General features: G+C 44.8%; 1 protein-coding gene across 1 annotated transcript in view; it reads left to right on the forward strand.

Annotated features, from left to right (window-relative positions):
* The first annotated feature begins 565 nt into the window (after positions 1–565).
* LOC103347106 (uncharacterized) overlaps positions 566–23,609 on the forward strand; it is a 189,164-nt gene continuing 166,120 nt past the window's right edge. Inside the window, exons 1-2 of the mRNA XM_089317016.1 lie at positions 566–786; positions 19,748–19,779. Coding sequence (XP_089173142.1) covers positions 566–786; positions 19,748–19,779 — 253 coding nt within the window. The remainder of the gene's footprint in view (positions 787–19,747; positions 19,780–23,609) is intronic.

The raw sequence follows: 23,609 nt of genomic DNA on the forward strand, positions 1-23,609 counted from the left end.
CGTCACCAATCTGAAGCCAGGAGCCAGGAGCCAGGAGCTTCCTCTGGGTCTCCTACGTGGGTGCAGGGGCCCAAGCACTTGAGCCATCTTCTGCTGCTTTCCCAGGCCGTAGCAGAGAGCTGGATCGGAAGTGCAGCAGCCGGGACCTGAACCAGCGCCTATATGGGATGCAGGCACCGCAAGCAGCAGCTTTACCCACTTTGCTACAGCGGCGGCCTCCAGACGTCATTTTAACCACTAGGCCAAATGCTCACCATGAGAAGATTCTTTTTAAATTTTTTCAATTGTTTTTAAAATTTATTTTTTATTTGAAGGCGCAGGAGGGGTGGGGGAGAGGGGAAGAGAGAGAGAGCTTCCATACGCGGGTTCACTCCCCAAATGGCTGCCATGGCCTAGGGCTGGACCAGGCGCCAGGAGCTTCATCTGGGTCTCCCACTTGCAGGGACACAAGTGGTTCCGTAAGGGATGCTGGCATCGCAGGCGACGGCCTAACCTGCTAAACCTCGCCGCCGGCCCTGTCTTCGCTTTTTGATTGGTTGGTGCCCTTCCGCATCATCCAATCAGAATGAGCTCCGGGACCCGCCACCTTAACACCGAGGCTATAAATAGGCCGCTGAGCTTCCCCCTCGCCATTTTCTCCGCGAGGCCCGGCTTTTCTGTCCTTCGGCCAGGGGTTGCGCGGTCACCTAACGGCCGTGCGGGGCTCCAGCGCCGATCCCTGGATCCCTGGACAGGACGGCAGCGGCGGACGCCGGCGGGAAGGGCGGGCCCGCGGCCGTGCGCCAGGTGAGGGCGCGGGTTCGGCCGGGCCGAGAGCTTTCCCGCGTCCGCGCGGCGCCGGCTCCTCAGGCCTGGCGAGTCCCGGTGTCCGCGGCCGGAGCGGCGCCGTCGGCCCTGACCCCGTCCCGGAGCGGGAGCCGGGAAGGGAGAGCGAGGACCCGGCGTCCGCGTGGCTCCTCTCGGTCAGCCCCGGCCGGGCAGGGCTCCTGCGGAGACGCCGCCCGGCGGCCTCGGCCTCTGAGGAGGGAGCGGCGCGGCCGCGCGGCCCCTCGTGGCCCGGGTCCCGGCGGTGCCCGCGGGGAGTGGACACTGAGGGGTCGGGTGGAGGCGCCTCCGGGGCGGATGGTGGGGGACCCCCGCTGGGCGGGGTGGGGTGGGGGTCACGATGCCCGCCCCGTGCTGGGAATCCTCTCCTTCGGGTGTGTCTGGTGTAGTGTCCGGGGTTCACGGCTCTACTTCGGACTCGTTTTCACTTCAGGGTAACAAATCCCAGCCGCCCTCCCCTCTCTGCGGAGGGCACGTTCCAGGACCCCCAAGCGACCCCTGAGGACGCAGATCGTATGGAACCCTGTGTATACCATGAGTTTTTAAATGTACATCACGCAAGGTGCATTCGTAGGTTACCCGCAGTGCAGGTCAGGTGTTTAGACGAGAGGTTCCGATGCTGGTTCCGAGGTCCATGTCTCATATTGCAGTACCCGAGTTTGCGACCCGGCTCTGGCTTCCGACTCTGCCCACTAATGCGTAGCTAGGGAAACAGCAGTGACGGATGGAGCGTGTCATTGAGCGGCTGCTGCCCACGTGGTAGACCCTGATGGCATTTTTGGCTGCACACACGTGGGTAGTGAGCCAGCAGATGCGAAGTGTGGCTCTGTTTCTCAAGTAAAATTAAATAAATAAGGGGCATTAGAGGTTTAAAGCACCAATCTCCTTATAAATATGGGACAGTTGTTATAACTGGTGAAGTGAAAGTAGTGACATTGTTGTAGAGGGAGAAAATAGATTACTTTTATTTGGAGCTGCAATAGTTTGTTGGTTCCTAAAACCAATGGGTTATTTCTAACTTTATAGCTTAAGAAAACCATATTACTGTGTGTCTGAGCATGTTAGCCGTTTTTGCATACTTCCTCAGTGAATAAGGAGACTGAAGTTTCTGTTTTTACATTCATGAGCTAATGTTGTCTCTTTACAATGCGTGTTTCGTGAAATGATCTTAGAACTGAGTGATACAGTTATTCTTAAGTGTTGAAATTTAACTGAAATGTGATCCCTGTTAAACATAAGAGTAGGAATAAGAGAGGGAAGAGATGTACAATTTGGGACATGCTCAAGCTGACTTGCCCCAAATGGTAGAGTTAGAAACATACCAGGGGACTCCAATTCAATCCCATCAAGGTGGCATGTACCAATGCCATCTCACTAGTCCAAGTGATCAATTTCTGTTCACAATTGATCATAATGAAAGGACTAAGAGTCAAAGGGAGCACATAAACAAGTCTAGTACCTGCTAATACTACCCGATAGAATAAATAAAGGGGAGAGTGATCCAACATGGGAAGCGAGATACACAGCAGACTCATAGAATGGCACATGTCCTAAACAGCACTCTGGCCTCAGAATCAGCCCTAAAGGCATTCGGATCTGGCTGAAAAGCCCCTTAGAGTATTTCAGGCATGGAAAGCCAAGACACTCTGGCAAAAAACAAAAACAAAAACAAACACAAACACAAACCTAAATGAAAGATCTCTGTGAGTGAGATCCCAGTGGACAGAACAGGTCTTCAAAGAAGGAGGTACCTTTCTCTGAAGGGAGGAGAGAACCTCCACTTTGACTATGACCTTGTCTGAACAAGATAAGAGCCGGTGAACTCAAAAGGCTTCCATAGCCTTGGAAACTCATGACTGGAGCATAGGGAGATTACTGATGCCATAAACAGGAGTGTCAATTTGTAAAGTCAACACCAGGAGTCACTGTGCACTTACTCCTCATGTAGGATCTCTGTCCTTAATGTGCTGTACATTGAGGCTTAATGCTATAACGAGTACTCAAACAGTATTTTTCACTTTGTGTTTCTATGGGGGTGCAAACTGTTGAAATCTTTACTTAATGTATACTAAACTGATCTTCTGTAAAAAAAAAAAATTATCAATTCCCAACTTGACTCTCACTGGGATTAAACATGACAATAGGTCTGATCTGATTTCACCATCATTTAAAAAATCATCTATTATTTTTCACTTTATGTTTCTGTGTGGGAGCAAACTGTTGAATTCTTTACTTAATGTATGCTAAACTGATCTTCTGTAGATAAAGAGAATCGAAAATGAATCTTGATGTGAATGGAAGGGGAGAGGGAGTGGGAAAGGGGAGGGTTGCGGGTGGGAGGGACATTATGGGGGGGAAGGCATTGTAATCCATAAGCTGTACTTTGGAAATTTATGTTCATTAAATAAAAGTTAAAAAAAAAAAGAACTGAGTGATAGGGAAGAAGGTAATGGATATGAGTGATTTCCTCGTGTGAATGAAAGAGGGATGTTATTGATATGATATGGAAGTTTTCCTTGTTGTGTTGTGATTAGTAAGCAGATGCAGTGTATTGTGTTAATTCACAGGTTAGACTCTGTTAGGATGGTAGTAGGTTTGGACCGTGAGAATGATGTCTTTTTTGTGAACAGCCACCTGAAATTAATGATTGGCGCTAAGGCCGAGTTAGTTAGGTTTGCCAGGGTTCATCATGCTGCTGCTAGAGGTGAAACTGTTTTGTAGTCCTTGGGCAAATCGTGACGTTTGCCTGTGAATAGAGTTTGCAAGACAAAATAATATTGCTGATGTTAGGCCATGGGCCAGTGTTAGAGCTGTAGCTCCTGTAAATCTTCGTGATGTTTGAATAAGGACAGTCACAATCACCAGTGTTAATGTGGCTCACTAATGAAAAAGTGGTTAGTGATGCTAGATGTGTTTGACAGAGCGAGATGGCGCTGGTTAGGGGTTTCCTCACAGGGCTCCTCTGGGCAGTGAGAAGGCTCTCTGCTCTGTTTAAGGGATTTCAGATTGTAGGGACTCATGTTATGCTGTAGCCTCCTAGTTTTAACAGTGTGACTGCAAGGCATATTGATCTAGCAATAGTGGCCTCTACATGGGCTTCTGGTAATCACAGGTGAAGACCATACAGGGACATTTTTGCTTTTTACTATCAAAGTTATTATGCATGGTTTCCATTTAAATGCTATGTAGTTTCCTCATTGGGTAATAGTTACTTGGGTTGAAATTACTGTTGATGAAAAGTATCTAGAACAAAATTACTTCTGTGCCTGTGAATGTCATAATTAAGAATGCCTATAGATTAATATTTAAATATAGCTTTCTTTCATGGAAGTGGTCCTTTAGAAAGGGGATACTCACTAGGATTGTTAAGGGAAGCTGTGAGGTGGTATCAAGAGGAGGGTCAGAGAAGAAGCTGGTGAGAGACTGCTTATTTTATAATAGGTTTATTCATAATAAATAGGATTATGAGGTAGTGTATAAGCTCTGTGTTTATTTTGATTCAGAGTATGATGTTTTTGAGTACATTGTTATGGAAATAAGTGTAATTGTAAGTTACATAATTCATAGGAGAAGGGTTAAGTTTGTACATTATCTGACTGTAAGTGTTGGATGCTATTAACTGTGTTTGGCCCACAGTGGCTTCATAGGCTAAAAATACTAGTAGGCAATGAATATTATACATGATATGATAAAATGAGCATTCAGGATTACAAGGATTCCTAAAGTGAATGCATATAATATTGTGCCTTATAAAACACAGAACTGACCATATATCAGTATACTGATAATATTCCTAGTAAGGATGCAGTATATGCTAAAATATTTATACAGATTTAAAGGAATATTGGTGATAATAGAATACCTTAACCTAATGGATTGAAATAATTTATTTCAATGATTATACTCATTATAGTCCTTTTTGAATTCATTCATAGGCTAGACCTAGGGCTAAAATGGAAATTATAATTAGTGCTATGGTAAGTGTAAGTGTTGGGTTTTTTATTTGGGTACTCATGACAGGAGAAGTAAGATAGTAATATCTAAGCTGAATACAAAGGCTGTAATGGCTAAAAGAGAATTTATGGAGGGTAGTAGTTGGGCCGATGCTATAGGATCAAATCTACATATTGTATGGACTTTATTTTTCTATGTAGATATTTAATTACAGCAACCAGATTGTGGTGGTTCCAAGAAGTAGCACTAAAGATATATTGATTGCCAGGGAGAGAGTAAGGTTGATTATTCTTTTTCAGTTTAAAACTGAAGATAATACATTGGAAGCCAATAGCAGTAGTTAACATTAAAAGAATATGATCCTCGGGCCGGTGCCGCAGCTCACTAGGCTAATCCTCCACCTAGCGGCGCCGGCACACCAGGTTCTAGTCCCGGTCGGGGCGCCGGATTCTGTCCCGGTTGCCCCTCTTCCAGGCCAGCCCTCTGCTGTGGCCAGGGAGTGCAGTGGAGGATGGCCCAGGTGCTTGGGCCCTGCACCCCATGGGAGACCAGCAGAAGCACCTGGCTCCTGGCTCCTGCCATCGGATCAGCGCAGTGCGCTGGCCGCAGTGCGCTGGCCGCGGCGGCCATTGGAGGGTGAACCAACGGCAAAGGAAGACCTTTCTCTCTGTCTCTCTCTCTCACTGTCCACTCTGCTTGTCAAAAAAAAAAAAAAAAAAAGAATATGATCCTCATAAGTGAAGGGAGATGTGTCAGGGCCAGCGCTGTGGCATAGCGGGTAAAGCCACTGCCTGCAGTGCCAGATTCCCACATGGGCGCCGGTTCAAGTTCTGGCTGCTCCAGTTCTGATTCAGCCTCTCTGCTGTGGCCTGGGAAGGCAGTGGAAGACAGCACAAGTTGTTAGGCCCATGCACCCACATGGGAGACCTGGAAGAAGGTTCTGGCTCTAGCCATTGCGGCCAACTGGGGAGTGAACCAGTGGATGGAAGACCTCTCTCTCTCTCTCTCTAACTCTGACTTTCAATTAAATACATAAATCTTTTTTTTAAAAGAGATGCATAAGAATAATTAGACTATGTCCACAAATTATGTCAGGCATCAGTTTCAATGCCAAAATGATGGTTTGATATCAAGTGAAATTTTAATTGTTATAAGGTGAGAAAGTAAGATTTATGATTACAAATAGGCTGTGCAATCCTGTGGCTGTGAAGAGTGTTGAACTATCCACAGCCTCAGAGATGGTGAAGGATATATTGAAATATTCTGAAGTTTGTAGACTTGTAAAATCAGCTCCAAGTTTGATTGATTAGTGGAATTTGTATGATATTTTTGGTTTCTTCTATGAAATTATGGTGAGCTTGGGTAATTGATACTCCTGAGACTAATAATTCTGATTATTAGACACAATTCTAGTAGCTTTAGGGCTCAGATGCCTGTTGGTAGGTAGCAGCCCCTTTGCTTTAGGACTAGCCATGAGGGATAGAATGGATAGAAGAATCCAGCAGAGGAAAAAAACTCCTGATAGAATGAAAAAGATCATTTCATATCATGATCCTGGCCCTTAGTTGTACCCTCTCAGACTATATCATCATCCTTGGTATATTGTTAGTGTATTAGTTCCTAGGCCAGGAATGATAGAGTAAAAGAATTAAACTGGAAACCTATCATTAGCTGTATGTTAGAAACAGAGCTGACAAGGGGTTTTGTGGTGTAGCAGGCTAAGCCTCCACCTGCAGTGCTGGCATCACATATGGGTACTAGTTCATGTCCTGGCTGCTCCACTTCCAATCCAGCTCTTTGCTTCTGGCCTGGGAAAACAGTGGAAGATGGTCTAAGCACTTGGGCCCTTGCACCCATGTGGAAGACCCAGAAGAAGCTCTTGGCTTCAAATTGGCTGAGTTCTGGCTATTGCCATTTAGGAGTGAACCAGCCGAGGGAAGACCTTTCTCTCTGTCCCTCCCTCTCTCCATTGGTAACTCTACCTCTCAAATAAGTAAGTAAGTAAATAAATAAGTAAAATCTTAAAGCAATAGCTCTGACAATGCCTTTGTTTATGGTCAGGGCTGGGGTTAACTGTATGATAGCCTGATTTTGGTGGGTCATTAACCATGAGAGTGGAAATATGGGCACTTGGATTGGGTTACAGTGAATTAAAGAACAGCTAGAATTAGAATAAATCTGATTATAGCTGTTGCAGAACTGATGCATGTCAAGACTAAGGAGGCTCTGCCAATAAAATGTATGAGTATGTGAAGAGCTATAAATAGGCTGATAGTTTCTTTTTTTTTTTTTATCTTTTATTTAATGAATATAAATTTCCAAAGTACGACTCATGGGTTACAATGGCTTCCCCCCCCATACCGTCCCTCCCACCAACAACCCTCCCCTTTCCCACTCCCTCTCCCCTTCCATTCACATCAAGATTCATTTTCGATTATCTTAATATAATAATAATATCTTAATATAATAATTACTATCAAAGGAATAAATGAGGCAGGTGCACCTTGAGGGAGGAAGTGGCTAATGATGCTTTTGTTTTATGGCAGAGGCCAGTAATGACTGCTTCTGCTCAAGGCATGACAGCTAGTCCTAACAACTGATAATTGGGCTGTGTGAGCCATACAAGGTAACTGTCCTAGCTGATTTGTTGAATCACAGAATATGAGTGAGATTAGTATTAGAGACCAGGTTCTTCTTTCAGTGATGTGAATGGTTATTTGTTTAAGAATGAGTTGCACCCATCACTGTTGAAGGTAGATGAATTGATTATTGACCAGGCAGTTGGGAGATGGGATTAAAATATTAGGGGAGATGATAATTACAGTGCGTAATCCTGCTATTGTAGGGGTAATGAAAAAAGGTGAGCACACCTTCATTCTGTTTCTCATGGCATTTCGTCTTGGTGATTCAGTGTATTTTGGTGTGGGTTTGGGGGTTAAGTGTAGTTAGTGAGTTTTAGCTGGAGAAATAAAGTGCTAATTTTATTGAGATCATGCTAATTAATTATATTGGTGAGTCTAATTGTGGCATTTTATTACAGAAATATTTTTGCTTTCAGTATTAAACTGATGCTAGTTAGATTCATAATGACATAACAGATATTTGTCATTTTTCAAAGTGTTTTAGTGTTGCTAGTTCAAAGACATGGAGATGTGGTTGGACCCACACACATCAGAGCATTGTCATAATATAAACCAAGTGGAGTAGATGTGAAGGTTGCTTCACGCAAGCACCTTGGGATGGGATTTGTTTTTAGATCAAATGGTGTGTCAACTTCTGAGTGTAAGCCATCTTCAGATGAAAGTAATGTATGGATTGGCATTTCTATAGGTATGACGACTCTGTTATCCACTGTATCCTGGTTTCAAATCTTCTATGGGATTATATAAGAGTCAGAGTTTAAGTCATCATATCTGTATATTCACAGCTTCAATATTGTTGGTGTCCTGTATCTTTTATGGTTAAGAGCTGTTAATTTCATCTATCCTATGTATAGAATTTGTAATTATGACTGGGCAATTAAAATTTGAGTAATAATAATAAAAGACAACACTGTTTCTTCTTGGGCATCTTTGGTTGTCAACATAGGTGAAACAATGTGAAGAACTCAAGAGCTAGCTAAGAATAAGATTAGTAGGGTGGGCCGGCGCGGCGCTGGCACACCAGGTTCTAATCCCGGTCGGGGCGCCGGATTCTGTCCCGGTTGCCCCTCTTCCAGACCAGCTCTCTGCTGTGGCCAGGGAGTACAGTGGAGGATGGCCCAAGTGCTTGGGCCTTGCACCCCATGGGAGACCAGCAGAAGCACCTGGCTCCTGCCATTGGATCAGCGCGGTGCGCTGGCCGCAGTGCGCCGGCCGTGGCGGCCATTGGAGGGTGAACCAACGGCAAAGGAAGACCATTCTCTCTGTCTCTCTCTCTCACTGTCCACTCTGCCTGTAAAAAAAAAAAGATTAGTAGGGTGGAGTCATGAGGGTGTAGTTCTTCTGTAATGGATGATGTAACATCTTGGAATGCTAGTTGAAGTGGATATGCCATAAGGATCTGAAAGATTTCAATCTATAAATTAACCTTGACAAAGTTATGTAATATTTTTACTTATATTTTTATCAAGGAAGGGTTGTAAGGTGTTCGATTCCTTCCTTTGTTGTTTTTTAAATTATTTTTTCTAAAGATTTTATTTATTTATTTGAGAGGCAGAGTTATAGACAGAGGCAGAGACAGAGAAATGCCTTCCATCCATTGGTTCAGTCCCCAAATGGCTGCAACAACTGGAGCTGGGCTGGCCAGAAGCCAGGAGCCAGGAGCTTTCTTGGGGTCTCCCATGAGGGTGCAGGGCTGAAGCATCTTCTACTGCTTTCCCAGACCAGAAGCAGAGAGCTGGATCAAAAGAAGAGCAGCCAGGACATGAACTGACACCCATATGGGATGCCAGTGTAGCAGGCAGAGGCTTAGCCTACTGTGCCACAACGCCTGCAGGATTCCTTCTGTTGTTAATTTAGGATTTTACATAAGCTGGCTCTTCAAGTGTGTGATGTGATGTGGGCACTGTGTAGTCATTTGAGGTTTCTGACAGTTAAATTACTGAGACTTCTTGTTCTGGGGCAAAAACTTCTCAAATAACACAAATTATTACTATAATAGCTCTTAATGAAATAAATGACCCTGGGGCTGGCGCCATGGCTCACTTGGTTAATCCTCCGCCTGTGGTGCCGGCATCCCATGTGGGCACCGGATTCTGGTCCCTGTTGCTTGTCTTCCAGTCCAGCTCTCTGCTGTGGCCTGGGAGGGCAGTGGAGGATGGCCCAAGTGCTTGGGCACCTGCACCCGCATGGGAGACCAGGAAAAGCACCTGGCTTCTGGCTTCAGATCGGCACAACATGCTGGCTATAGCGGCCATTTGGGGGGTGAACCAATGGAAGGAAGACCTTTCTCTCTGTCTCTCTCTCTCACTGTCTAACTCTGCCCAATAGTTAAAAAAAAAAAGAAAGAAATGACCCCGTTGATGATGTAGTATTTCTTGTTGAAATTTCATCAGGAAAGTTGGAGTATTGTCATGGTATGCCCAATTATGCAAGAAAAATATTGATTTATGCTACAAATATAATTAAGTAAATTGTAACTCAGGTAGACTCAAGTGTATATCCTGAAAGTAGTAAAAGTCAGTATGTGACTCCTCCTGCGATTGTGAATGCAGACCTACAGACAAGACACAGTGGAAATGTGGTGTGGCACAGTATGCATCGTGAAGAATGGTGTCTAGGAATGAGTTGGCTAGAGCAAAGCCTTGGGCATCTAACAATAAATAGAAAGATAAAACCCAAGGCTCACAGTATGGGTGGGATCATTTGATATTACCTCCATATGAGGGTTCTAGTAAATGAAACATTTTACTGCTAAAATAGCAACACTTATGTGGGAAAAGCAATAATCATGAAGCTAATATGAAATATGCTCATGTGTCACTGTACATGGTGAGCTCAGATAATGAACTCTAAAAACCAGTGGATATATAGCTCAAACTATTCCTCCATGCCCCATTGCTTCCTTTTTTCTCAGAATATTAGGTTACAATGTGTGGAATTATTCCAAAGTCTGGTAGAATACTGCAGGTCCTTTGGGATGATCAAAGAATCAAAGAATAGATTTTGGTATAAAACTGGGATCTTCCTCCTGTTTGGTAAAAGAAGTAGTGTATAGGTTTCAGTCTGTTAATAGTATTGTAATTCTTGCTTCTAGTACTGGAAGAGATAATAGGATGATTCTTTCTTTTTTAAAGTTTTATTTATTTATTTGAGAGAGAGAGAGAGAGAGAGAGAGTCCCCTATCCACTGGTTCACTCCCCAGATGGCTGCAGTGGCCAGAGCTGTGCTGATCCAAAGCCAGGAGCCAGGAGCTTCTTCCAGGTCTCCAGTGCAGGTGCACAGTTCCAAGACCTGGACCATCTTCCACTGCCTTCAGGCTCTAGCAAAGAGCTGGATTGGAAGTGGAGCAGCTGAGACTTGAACCGGTGCCCATATGGGATGCTGGTGCTGCAGGCTGGGGCTTTAAGCTGCTGTACCACAATGCTGGTCCCAGGAGGATTATATTTGTAAATAATAGTGATCCTACAAATGGTTGGGATATAGTAAGTGATTTAATATTAACTATCATGATGAAATTGGTGGCTCCAAAAATTGATGAGACACCTGCCAGGTAAAGTGCAAAGATAGTAAATCTACTAAAGCTCCTGCGTGTGCTAGATTATTGGCTGCAGGTAGCTAAACTGTCTATCCTGTTCCCACTCCAGCTTCTATAGAAAAAACAGCAGTAATGAAAATGAAGGGAGTAATAATACAAAGCAGATTATCTACTTGAGGAAATGTTGTATCTGGGGCTCTGGGCATTGTAAATGTGGACAGTGTGGGTGTAATTGAGTCAAGTGTGAAGATTTGACTTAGATAGCATTTAGTGTTTATATTTTCATATGCTTTCTAGTGGAATAAGATGGGTTTTACCATATGTCCAAGTTCTTTTGAAAGTGGGTCTTGGATTGTGGTGGGCTTGCACATCCTTTGTGACTTTGGAGATATGCCATTCTCAGTATGGGCTTGTGATTATGTGTGCAGATTATAGGTGGAAATGTGTGGTCGTACTTGGTTGAGTGTCTGTTCTGCATTGACCAATGTGTCTCTCCTTCTGACAATACTACATGGGTTTTATTAGTTAATAGAAAAGTGTTGACATGGAAGGCACTTAATTCCAATTTTTTGAAATTGCTTCAGTTACTTTAGTGTCTCTCTCCACATATGATTTTTTAAAAAGATTTATTTTATTTATTTGAAGGAGTTAGAGGGAGAGGGAGAGGGAGAGAGAGAGAGAGAGAGAGAGAGGTCTTCCATCCGCTGGTTCACTCCCCTGATGACCTCAGTGGTTGGAGCTGAGCCGATCTGAAGCCAGGAGCCAGTTGCTTCTCCCGGGTCTCCCATGTGGGTGCAGGGGCCCCAGGACTTGGGCCATCTTCCACTGATTTCCCAGGCACATTAGCAGGGAGCTGGATCAGAAGTGGAATATCTGGGGCTCAAACCAGTGCCCATATGGGATAACGGCACTGCAGGCCAGGGCTTTAACTCACTGTGTACCACAGTGCTGGCCCCCACATGTGATTTTTTAAAAAATAAATGTGCATACCATTTTTCAACCAGGGAAGTTATATAACTTGCTTTTTGCATTTACTATTTAGTCACTCGTAATTTCCTCACTCAAACACAAGTTGAACTGCAGATCCATAGTATTGTGTGTACAGACGTATAGGAATTTATTTAAGGTGCCTTCTCTCACTGAATGTCTGAAATCCCCACCTCTCGGATTTTCTTATATTTTTTTAAGGGAAAAGGTTTATTGTCAGGTGGGGGAACCTGACAGGCAGGGGGAGAGGGCAAGAGAGTAAGCGAGAGAAAGAAGTCAAGAGAGAGATGAAGAGAGAGAGCACGTGTTCAGGAAGCGTGTCCTATTAAACCTTTGCAGGGGACTGGGAAATATCAGCGAATCCCATTGGAGTAGGGGTGGAGCTGACACCTGTGGTTGGGCCATTTTGTCATCTGGCTTCTAGCAGTGGTGGCGGGGGCTAGAGCTGAGGATGGTGTCCAGGGAGTAGATTTGCACCATTTTACTAAAATTCCCCCCCCCCCACTTTTTTTTTTATAAAGCAAGTGTTGTATGGGATCACATCAGCCCCCAAAGTCCAGGAGGGTTGGAGGGATGATGATCTGTCTTTAGAGCTACTTTCTGTTGACATGGGACAACAAGTTACTCTCTGCTGGCATGGGGTGATGCCTCAAGCTGCGATCTCCTGGGTGGGGAGCCAAGTATATCCCTGTAGCAGCATTGGGTTTACCACCTGACTGGTGAAGGCTTTGGTTCGTTCCATTATCACCTCCTGTAAACAGACACTGTAGTATAAAAGACAGGGTGAGGATAGCAGCCAGTGGTCATAAGAGTGGCATTAACTAAGTAATGAGAGGATTTCATAGAGGAGAGGAAATGAGGGGGGAGTCTCTGGACTCTGTAAGACTGTTTGATGGATGTAGTTTTGCCTGACCTTATTGATTAATATAATAACAACACAGTTAAGGTCCATCTATTCCATAGTACCACATCGGTTAGTGAGGCAATATGGCTTTGGAGACCTCAGATGGCATCAACTGAGGTCTCGATGGGCCTAGTGACCTCCTCTTGTAACTGCAAACAACAGTTGTAAAACTGTTGGAGTTGTTTGCAGTAGGTTGGTTGAGATAACATTGTGGCCGAAAGCTGCTCCTGAGACCACTACTGAGGACAGAGAGGCTGCAGAGCTGATCCCAACCAAGACTGGGAGAAAGGTTGCTCATCTCTTGTGGGTAGAGGGCCTTGTCTGTAGAAAAATTCTGGGGGCTGGTGCTATGGTGCAGCGGGTTAAAGCCCTGGCCTGAAGTGCCGACATCCCATATGGGCGCCGGTTCTAGTCCCGGCTGCTCCTCTTCTGATCCGGCTCTCTGCTGTGGCCTGAGAAAGCAGTAGAAGATGGCCCAAGTCCTTGGGCCCCTGCACAGCATGGGAGACCCGGAAGAAGTTCCTGGCTCTTGGCTCCGGATTGGTACAGCTCCGGCCGTTGAGGCCATCTGGGGCATGAACCAGCAGATGGAAGACCTCTCTCTGTGTCTCTACATCTCTCTGTAACTCTGTATTTCAAATAAATAAAATAAATCTTTAAAAAAAAAAGAAAAATTCTGAACAATCATACAACGTTAAGTGGGAGAGAGGACCATCAATGCGTACGGTTGGAGTGGAGCCATTGATGTAAGAGTAGAGGCTATTATTACAAAGGAATGAGTCCCTAAGTAGGCTAGACAGGGTCTAAAATAAAGGACAGAGTCATTATTAGAGGTCCCAAGAAAGCTGCTGTCTAAATCATGAACAAGTTTTTTGATTGAGAGGCAAAAAGAAACTGACAGAAGGGGCCTGATAATAGTCAGGTGGGCTTTAAGGCCTTGCCATTTATGAGGCCCAGACCTATCTGTCTCTTCACATGGGGTACATCCCAAGGGAGGTGTGAACCTCCTTGGGGAAGGCACCCTGTTGACTTCCCTTATGTAGCTAGCCTGAGAGGAGAGCTGGCCAGGGAAAAGCAGGTGGCATCTCTAACAGGAAATTTGCAGTTCTTTCTGCAATGTTACTGACCCTACTTGGCCATCCCCTCAGCAGCAGTGGTTAGTTTGGAAGCTGGGTCGAGTGAAGGGCTCTTCAGCTTAGAGCCAACAAGGTCTGCAGCTCTGATCTGGGCGTCCTTTGACTCCAGGGCAGATCCATTTCCGGTGACCCGACTGTTTGCTGGCAGAGCTGCCAGGGCTCTTCATAAGCTACTTCTGCTGAAGCCCTGGCTTTCCATATAAACCAGCGCAGTGACTGGGCGGATCACTGTGTAGAGCAGCCTTAATTGGCCTGCCACCTATCTTTGCATTTCTTCTGCTGCCTAGCTTTCGCTTCCTCCTGTTTTTTTTTTTTTTTTTTTTTTTTTTTTTTTTTTTTTTTTTTTAAAGCAGGTCACAGGAAGCTTTTAAGAGGATGCAAGTCAAAGGGGTGCTCAAATCCCATCTTTAATCTTTTATAGTCTAAATTAGAAGTCTATGGTAGGATTTTAAAAAGCATTTATCCTTTTTTAGGCCTGGTAATACAAGATCATTAGACTTTCTAACTTTGGACATTTGTATCTGTAGTATTTTATATTATCATAGCTTAAAATTTAGCACCACTTCACATCTTGACAGTACCTGTAATATAATCCAAATAGCCTGATTAGTTGGTGTCTCTACAAGATGAGAGACAGATATCCTTTGATATTTCCAGGGGCCCAACTGGAAATATCAAAGTCCAGATTTTTTTATTTTTTGGATACCAGTCAAGGATGCCAAGAAGGCTTAAAATATCTGGTTCAAATAGGGTCCCTTAAATCATGACATAATATAGACCAGATTTGATCATTGTTACAAGGTGATTACTCAGATTTTTTTTTTTTTGACAGGCAGAGTGGACAGTGAGAGAGAGAAAGACAGAGAGAAAGGTCTTCCTTTTGCCGTTGGTTCACCCTCCAATGGCCGCCGTGGCTGGCGTGCTGTGGCCAGCGCACCGCACTGATCCGATGGCAGGAGCCAGGTGCTTCTCCTGGTCTCCCATGGGATGCAGGGCCCAAGTACTTGGGCCATCCTCCACTGTACTCCTGGGCCACAGCAGAGAGCTGGCCTGGAAGAGGGGCAACCGGGACAGAATCCGGCACCCCCACTGGGACTAGAACCCGGTGTGCCGGCGCCGCAAGGCGGAGGATTAGCCTAGTGAGCCACGGTGCCGGCCTACTCAGATGTTTTAGAATAAACATATATTTAAACAAATCAAAACTCTTAATAAAAAACTCAGTTGTAAAACAATTAGAGCCTAACAGAGATATTAAGAGAGCACAATACATTACTTCAACAGAACACAAAATCTGTGTCTCTTTGGTCATTCCAAAAATCAGAAATAAAACGTTAAACTTAAGAGCCAGTGCATGGGATCATATCCCATAACTTGGAAGAGTTTTAATAGAGTCAGAACTAGGGAAGAGAGAATAGCTTACTGGAGCTGGCTTGAAAACTGAGAGTCACCAGTTAAACAAAACTATTAAAAGGAGATGCTGCAGGTTCTAAACAGATTTTTAAGACAATTTCAAAATATAAAAACCTCCTTGCTTTAACAGAAGATCAGATTCTAGTTCCATGTCAAATAATAGCTTTTGCTTTCCACCTGCTGATTTCCATTTTGAAATAACCCTTTAGAAATCTCCAAATTAAGACAACCTTTTCTAAATAAGATAACACATTGTATTTTTTTTGACAGGCAGAGTTAGACAGTGAGAGAGAGAGACACAGAGAAATTTCGGTCTTCCTTCCTTTGGTTTACCCCTCAAATGGCTGCTACGGCCATTGGTGCTTCCTCCTGGTCTCCCATGCGGGTGCAGTGCCCAAGGACTTGGGCCATCATCTGCTGCCTTCCCGGGCCACAGTAGAGAGCTAGACTGGAAGAGGAGCAGCTGGGACTAGAATCTGGCACCCATATGGGATGCTGGTGCCGCAGGCAGAGGATTAGCCTAGTGAGCTGTAGCACTGGCCAACACATTGTATTTTAACCTTAGTTACTTTCAAGCAGTGTTGAACTATTTTCATAGAGAATTTATGAAAACATGTTAGCAAACTCAAGTAGTTTTTCCCACAGAACATAAGTTGCTAAGAGTACCAAAGTTTACCTTTAGACATATTTATCTCATTTGCTTTACCCAATTTATATTTAGTAATTACACTTGAATGACTGAAAATGCTAATATTATACCATTCCTCTATCTGAATTATGGTCAAAATTACATTCACATGGAATTCTATTCCTTTTATAAAACTCTAGCTATAAATCAGTTACATTAAACCAGAGACTGCAAAATCCACCTAAGGGTCTATATTGAGTACTGATTACCCATTGCTATTTCATTGGAACCTTGTTAAACCAAATTGCAAAACAAGATGGGCAAGTTACAAAGCAACTTTTTTTTAAAAGGCAGTGATCTTGCTAGATTCAAAGAGAAATTCTTGTAAACCCAATGTCCAGTTAGAGTTGAACCAAATTCTAATACATGAGATTGTTTATTTTTTAGATTCCAATTGGATTTGAGTCTACTTTTCTTTTTACCCAAGAAAGACCTTAGGCCAGTGATGTCCTGGTCAACAGTCAGCCACTCGGGACTGCCTCTGAAACAAAAGTTCAGGCAGCTGCCAGACAGGTCCCAAGGTGACTGTGGGCTGGGGCCGATGTGCCAGGGACAAGAAGTCCACTGGAGACTGTTCATTGTGTTAGGCTTAATGGGGCAGAATATCTATGAGAGTGGATGGACACCCCTCCAGAGATTCCTAAGGAGGAAATCTGATAGGTGACAGAGCAAGGGGCAGTTAGGGAAAAGGAGATATGTCTGGAAATAGTAATTAACCTGGTGAGCTGGCTGGTTTGCAGGGCCAGTAGTGTTGATCTTTATTTCATGTGGGTTGGGAGAGGAGAGATACATCTAGGAAATGCTCACTCCTGGGACCAGGAAATAGAGTTGTAGGAATTGAGGAGACCTGGCGAGGTCAGCTTGAAATTAAAAACCCATCAAAAGACCTGATCATCCTGTCTGACTTGTTCAAGATAAAACAAAAGAGCTATCAAAAGGGTGGGATAGGTGACAGGAGAACTCAGGAGGTTGGAATCACCACTGCCTTGCTATTCTTATGGTAAAATTGGAACAGGAGCAGGAGGGGTGAAGCCCCGTTGGAGAATGAGAGCTGGAGGGTGATGGCATGGAGACAAGCCCACTCCCAAACTTGCCTTTGCTTTTCTGGGAGTAGGGTGTTAGGGAGGATAATAGATTAGGCAGGGGGAGTAGACTTTGGACAAGGGCTAGTTCTGTGATAGGTGGGAATTCCTGGACAGGAGGGGGAGGTACAATTGAGACTGCAAGAGCCGGAGCAGCAAATGTAAAAGAAAGGGGTTTTGGCTTTTTAGCGAGCTTTGGAAGTTCAGAGAACTTGAGCCAGAGGAGGTTTAGACTGAGATAGGAGAAAGCTTGGACATAGGAAATCTTCCACTTTTCCAAATGTTTACAGATAGAGATCTTGAATTGATTGTCAAGGTAGGAGACCACCGAGAGGAGGATTAACTAGAACACAGGGAGAAGCTCTCCTGGTGACCTGTAGAGTCAGACTGGGAGATATTGGGGATCCCTGAGATCACAGCCATCTGACGGGAGGATATGGGAACAGAGGGTGGGTCATTACCCATGCACCCATTGGAGCCCTGGACATAAGCCATAGAAGGGAAACAGGGTTGAGTTGTCACCCACACATGCTATTGCCTGGAGACAGAGTATGGAGGCATGAGGCCGTAGGAGATGTGCCTGGTACCAGGACTTTGGGGCAAAGTTGCATAGAACCATAACCCGTAGAGTCTAAATAAGAGGATCCTCCACCTGCCACGTCTTACTGTTGGGCACCAAAAAATATGTTGTGCCCAGATCGTTAGATCCCCACAGAGACCCCCAGAGAGTCGATCACACCGAACTGCAAAAGCAAGGTTTATTCGGGAGTACAAGCCGTGACAGGGACCCCATCCAACCTACCGGCACAGCGGAGGAAGGAGTGAGGCCCCGGTCTTTGTTTGGGAGAGTTTTTAAAGGAAAAAGGGGCTACATCAGCAGGAAAAAAGAGTTACATACAGCATGGAAGCTCTGGGTACAGGGAGTTACTTTGTTTAGCAATCTCTACTGTGCTGTCCTTGGTCTACCGAGCTAGCTGTCCCTGGTAAGCTTTGATATCTCCGGAATGCCTGAACGCCTGCTTTTACAAGGACACGGGTCTGCTATGGGAAATGGAGGCTGCTTTTTTATTGTTTTAAAATGGAATCACTTTGGTTCTTCATTGCCTCAGAAATTTGGAGGGCTGGTGTGTGGATGGAGATTGCAGAGTGTTCAGAGGTGAAGGAAGTCCGGGGTTGAGTTTTGTTGTTGGCAGAATTCCAGGATCTCAAAGCAGCTCACATCCCCGAGAGGAAAGCAAGGTTGAGGGCAGAGTCTGGCCCCAGGTTTTGGAGCCAGTGAAAGGTCACCACAAAAACAAACAAACAAACAAAAAAACTGGATTTCATTGTTTTTTTTTACTGCGGTATAGTATTCTAAAGAGTACATATCCCATAATTTCTTTATCCAGTCTACCGTTGATGGGCATTTAGGTTGGTTCCAGGTCTTAGCTATTGTGAATTGAGCTGCAATAAACATTAGGGTGCAGACCCCTTTTTTGTTTGCCAATTTAAATTCCTTTGGGTAAATTCCAAGGAGTGGGCTGGGCTGGGTTGAATGGTAGGGTTATGTTCAGGTGAAACCAGTATCTTTTAAACATTTCTTTAAAGAAACCCCGAAATTACACATGTTTCTAGGGCACCACTTAATGGGCAGGCAGCATCCTTTGCGTATGTGCATTCGCACAGATGATCCCCATAGCGTTGGCTGTTTTCACGCTGCTTCTGTGTTATGTTTAAACTTCAAGTGGTCATGGTCATTTGTCATTTCCCTTTTGTCCTCTAGGTTTTGTTTTATTCCTGAAAGCCCTTCTCCAATCGGGAATGCCAGGATCACACTGGTGCTGAGAGTCCTGGGTTTTCAATGTGGGAGGCCTAAGACACATGGTTTCTAGTTGTTTCTCAATGAGTCAGTGAGCCCGTCCTCTAGATAGCTACATTGGCCTCTAGGACAAGGGAGTTATAGGTAGAGCCAGCTCTGTAATAGGGCATAGTGTTCAGGGTCTGGGCCTGGCTTCTGTAAGTCCCCAAACATCCTCCTTGAAGTCCATTCCTGGTAGGGTTGTCCATCCAGCCTGATGGCATGTATGTGTACTGTCTGCGTGGTGAACTGAGAGCACAGTGTGAGGGAATGTTCTTAGGTTAGAGGTCAGCTTCTGCCAGACCCATTGGCAGCTGAGATTCTAAGCTCTGACTTAACCAAAAGATGGGTTTTCCTTCTAGTGAACATCTTTGGAAAGAGCGTTCAGCTCCCTAATGAGCTACCTGTTGCCATAGGTAGTTCAGTGACATGTCCCTGGTGATTGGTGTTGCCATGGACCCATGGACATGGCAGTGAAGGGATTTCCTGGGTGTGTACACACTCAATATTGCCAATACTGGAGGGAAGGCCCAAATGGCCTTTAGACAAAGGAAGTAAATGTGTGTATGTGTGTGGTTGTGTGTGCTTTGCTGTGTATCTAACTTATTTGTATATGTACACTTTCTTGTTATACTCTCATACATGTGGGATCAGGTGTTTTTATGCTTTACTTATTCCTGTGATGTACATGTTTGTATGTATTTGTGTTTGTAGAAATAATGTTGTTAATGTATTCTTTTCTCCTAGGGAGTTGAAGCATCCTGGATGCAAGAATGCAGGTAAACGAACCATTTTCTATATGTTTATGGAGTGGTACAAGTAGTCAGACAGTTAAGCATGTATCTTTAGGGGTCTGTTCAATGTCTATGTACATTTTCATAAGTGTATATAGGCCAGGATTTCTACAAGAGCACTATTTTAGTTATGAATACCATACAGAACAGAACCTGCCAATCATGGGCCAGAAATGTGCAACCCTGGCTGGGTTGAGGTCATAGGAGCCCTTGGCTGACCATCTCCCTTCCTGCACAAGAATGTGTGGGCCATAAACATCCAAGAAGACCCTCAGAAGTCCCAAGTTATCCTCAGGGCACTCTCACGTGGCAGACCTGTGCCACCAGCCTTATGTCACCAGAACTCAGGTCTTCATGGACTACCTCCAAGTCAGCCTCAGAACATAGCTCTCTGTGTGAGGAAATTCTCCACAGAGAGGGCTAGCTTCAGTTCTGTTGGCATCTGAGTTGCTCAGACTCGTGGCTGATTCAAAGGATGTGTTTTACTTTTGATGGAAAGAGTGGCCATCTTTCCACTAAGATTCAGATCCCTGTTGTCATGGCTGTTTTGGTGGAAAGGCCCTGGTGATTGGTGTGCACTAAGGGGCCCTGGAATGGGCAGTGAAGGGCCTCCAGGTGTGTTATACCCCAAGCTTGCCAGTGAGACGTGGAGGGCCCAATGCCTGGACAATTAGATTATATAGACTATACGTGTATCTAAGTGTGTCAGATTGTGTGTACTCCCCAGTGTTGTGTGTGTAGTTATTTGTATATGTACATTGTCTTGTTATAGAATCATGGATATAATACTCATGGATTTATTTCTCTGTTACTTACTTTGGAAACATATGTTTGCATGTATTTTTGAGTATATACAGCTCTAGAAATAATGGCCATAGTATATTCTTCCCTTCTGCAGTGTCAGATTATCCCATATAGCTCCACAGTTAAAGGAACCACTGTCTGTTCTGTAGACCAATAGGAGTACATACACAGTTATGTACACTTCCTCCTCAGTTTGTTCAGTACATGCACACATTTACAGATGTGTGTGTAATGCGTATTTGTCTAAGAGTTTTAACTTTTGTTGTGGATACGATATGGGTTTCCACCTGTCAATGTAGAAGCAAGGGACTTCTTGGAAAGATTAATGGCCTGGGGACTGGGGATGACCCATGGCCTTGCTCCTGTCTTCTGGCTATGTCCATGGGCAACATACATGTGCACACACGTCCAACAGTTTTTCCAAGTGTCTTGGCCTAGGATTAGTGGGTCCTAAAATAGACAGTCTCCTTATGCATCCACCTTGGCTTTCAGACCAGACATCCAGCCTGTGACCTGGTGAGGGGTATCTTTCACATGGGGGTGTTGTCAGTAAAGGGTGGTAACCAGCCATGGGTCCTGAGCGCCTCAGGTGTGGGAGGCATACAGCATGTGGACTCCAGGTGTTTCCAAGAGAGTCAGTGAGCTGGCCCTGCAGTTCTCCTGGGCAGTATCTCTAGGACATGCTGCTTTGGCCAGAGCTGGCTTTCCCAGAGTGTGTAGCCTTCAGGCCTGTGCCATTTCCTGGTCTCTTTGAAGTCCCCAAACAACCCCATTTTGGTTGCACTGTGACAGGACCATCCCTCCAGCCTCATGCCATCTGACCTGGTGCCTAGGTTTACTACCTACAAGGTAACCTCCCCAGAAACACAGATTAGGGGGAGAGGCCAGACTTCACCTACCCTTGTTGACCCGGGAGTCTTTAAGTGCCACAAGTTTTCAAAATGTGGGTTTTCTTTCTGGAAAAGAGTGGCCAACAATCCACTGATGTTGAGGTCCCTGGTTTCAGGGCTGATGCACTGACACGTCCATGGTGATTAGTGTCATCCCATGGTCAATGGAACTATCAGCAAGGATCTCTCTGGGTGTTTCTGACCCCCATGCTTTCCAGCACAGAAGAGGAGGGCTCAGTGGCCCCTCTGTGAAGAGCTTGAGTGTGTGTGTCCAATTCTGTATGAGCTCTTTGGGGCTGTGTATATTAGTTTTGTAAGCCCAATGTGTTGTGAACGTCAGGTATGTGGATGTTACAGATTGGTTTCTATCTGTATTTATTTCTAGGATACATGTTTTATGTATTTGTGGTGTGCACATTTGTAAATTAAAGGTTGTCCTGACTTCCTCCTTCCTTTGAGAGGGAAGCATCCCAGAAGGAAGGATGCAGCTTTACAAGTAAAAAACAACTTTCTTTTTCTTTTTTTAAAAAAGATTTGTTTATTGAAAGCAGCACTAGAGAGAGGAGAGAGAGATACAGAGAGAGAGAGAGAGAGAGAGAGAGAGAGAGAAATCTTCATCCACCATTTCACTCCCATGGTGGCTGCAACAGCCAGGGCTGGACCAGATAGAAGCCAGGAGCCAGGAGTTTCATCCAGGTCTTCCATGAGGGTGTAGGAGCCCAAACACTTGGGACATTTTCTGCTGCTTTCCCAGGCACATTAACAGGGAGCTACATCAGAAGTGGAGCAGGGGCTAATGCTGTGGCATAGTGGTTAAAGTCACCTCTTGTAGTACCTGCATCCCATATAGGTGCCCATTCAAGACCTGGCTGCTTCACTTCTGATCCAGCTTCCTACTATGGCCTGGGAAAACGGTGGAAGATGGCCCAAGATGGAAGATTCTCTATCTCTCACTCTCACTCTCTCTCTTTCTCTCTCTCTGCCTATGCCTATACCTATGCCTATGCCTCTCTGAAACTCTGCCTTTCAAATAAATAAATATATTAAAAAAGTGGAGCAGCTGGGACTTGAACTGGCACCCTTATGGGATGCCGGCACTACAGGCAGCAACTTTACCCACTACACCATAGTGCAGCCCCACAATATTATTTTTCAAAGTATAGAGGTATTTATAAAGTTATATATGTGTCTTTAAACATTCATTCAGTACTTTCACACATTTCCTTAAATACATCAAGGGAGGAATGTGCCCAAAAATGTTACTTTTGCTACATATCCCTTGCAGCACTCAAATTCCCATTAATGAACCAAGAGTCGTCCGGAAATCTCGTTGACATGAGATCCAGGGACTCATGGCTGATCTAGATGCTCACTCTGTCCCTATCTCCTGATCTTAGATGATGCATAGACAGCTCACATCCCTGTGCCCTCCAACAAGGGAGATAACCCACTCACCAGCAGAAGGTCCTTTATTAGACCCATTCTTGTGCTCCTACCTGGTTTTTGATGCTTTATCCTCAGCCTCTGGTGTAGGGGTTTGTTGTCTCCCACATGTCCCATTCGAATAGCCAGTAAACCAGCCACAGGTCCATAATGCCCCTCCAAGCACATGAGAAGCTTAACAGGAGTGGTTTCCAGGAAGTTACTTCTCTAGCCTCCTGCTCACTGTGTCTGAGGCTATAGCTCCTGTTCCACCCACTGTTATCCCTTTTAGACTTGCTGCCTCTGAACTATCTGCACCATGCACAAGTGCATGAGGAGGCCAGCCCAGTGCCTCCTCTGCATGCCATGCCTATGTTTCTGAAGTCACAGGTGCACACCATGCCATCCATGAATCCTGCCAACTGGTGCCTGGACGGTTTGGGGAGAGATCACCTGTGCATGCTTGTAGGGTATCAGAGGCTTGAAGAGCTTGTATGATATTAATCTTGTCTTTTGCTAACAAGCGATGCCATGTGTATGTGTTTGTGTGTTGGGGGGCAGGGCTAAGATGCAGCTGTGGGGGTCAGTGTTGTGGCACAGCAGGTTATCCTGTCACCTGGAATGCCGGTATCCCATATGGCCACCAGTTTATGACCGGTTGCTTCACCTCCTACCCAGCACCTTGCTAATACACTTGGA

This window comes from Oryctolagus cuniculus, chromosome 17 (genome assembly GCF_051225735.1).
Source record: "Oryctolagus cuniculus isolate XC-2025 breed Fujian yellow rabbit chromosome 17, ASM5122573v1, whole genome shotgun sequence".
In the NCBI taxonomy this organism is placed as follows: domain Eukaryota; kingdom Metazoa; phylum Chordata; class Mammalia; order Lagomorpha; family Leporidae; genus Oryctolagus; species Oryctolagus cuniculus.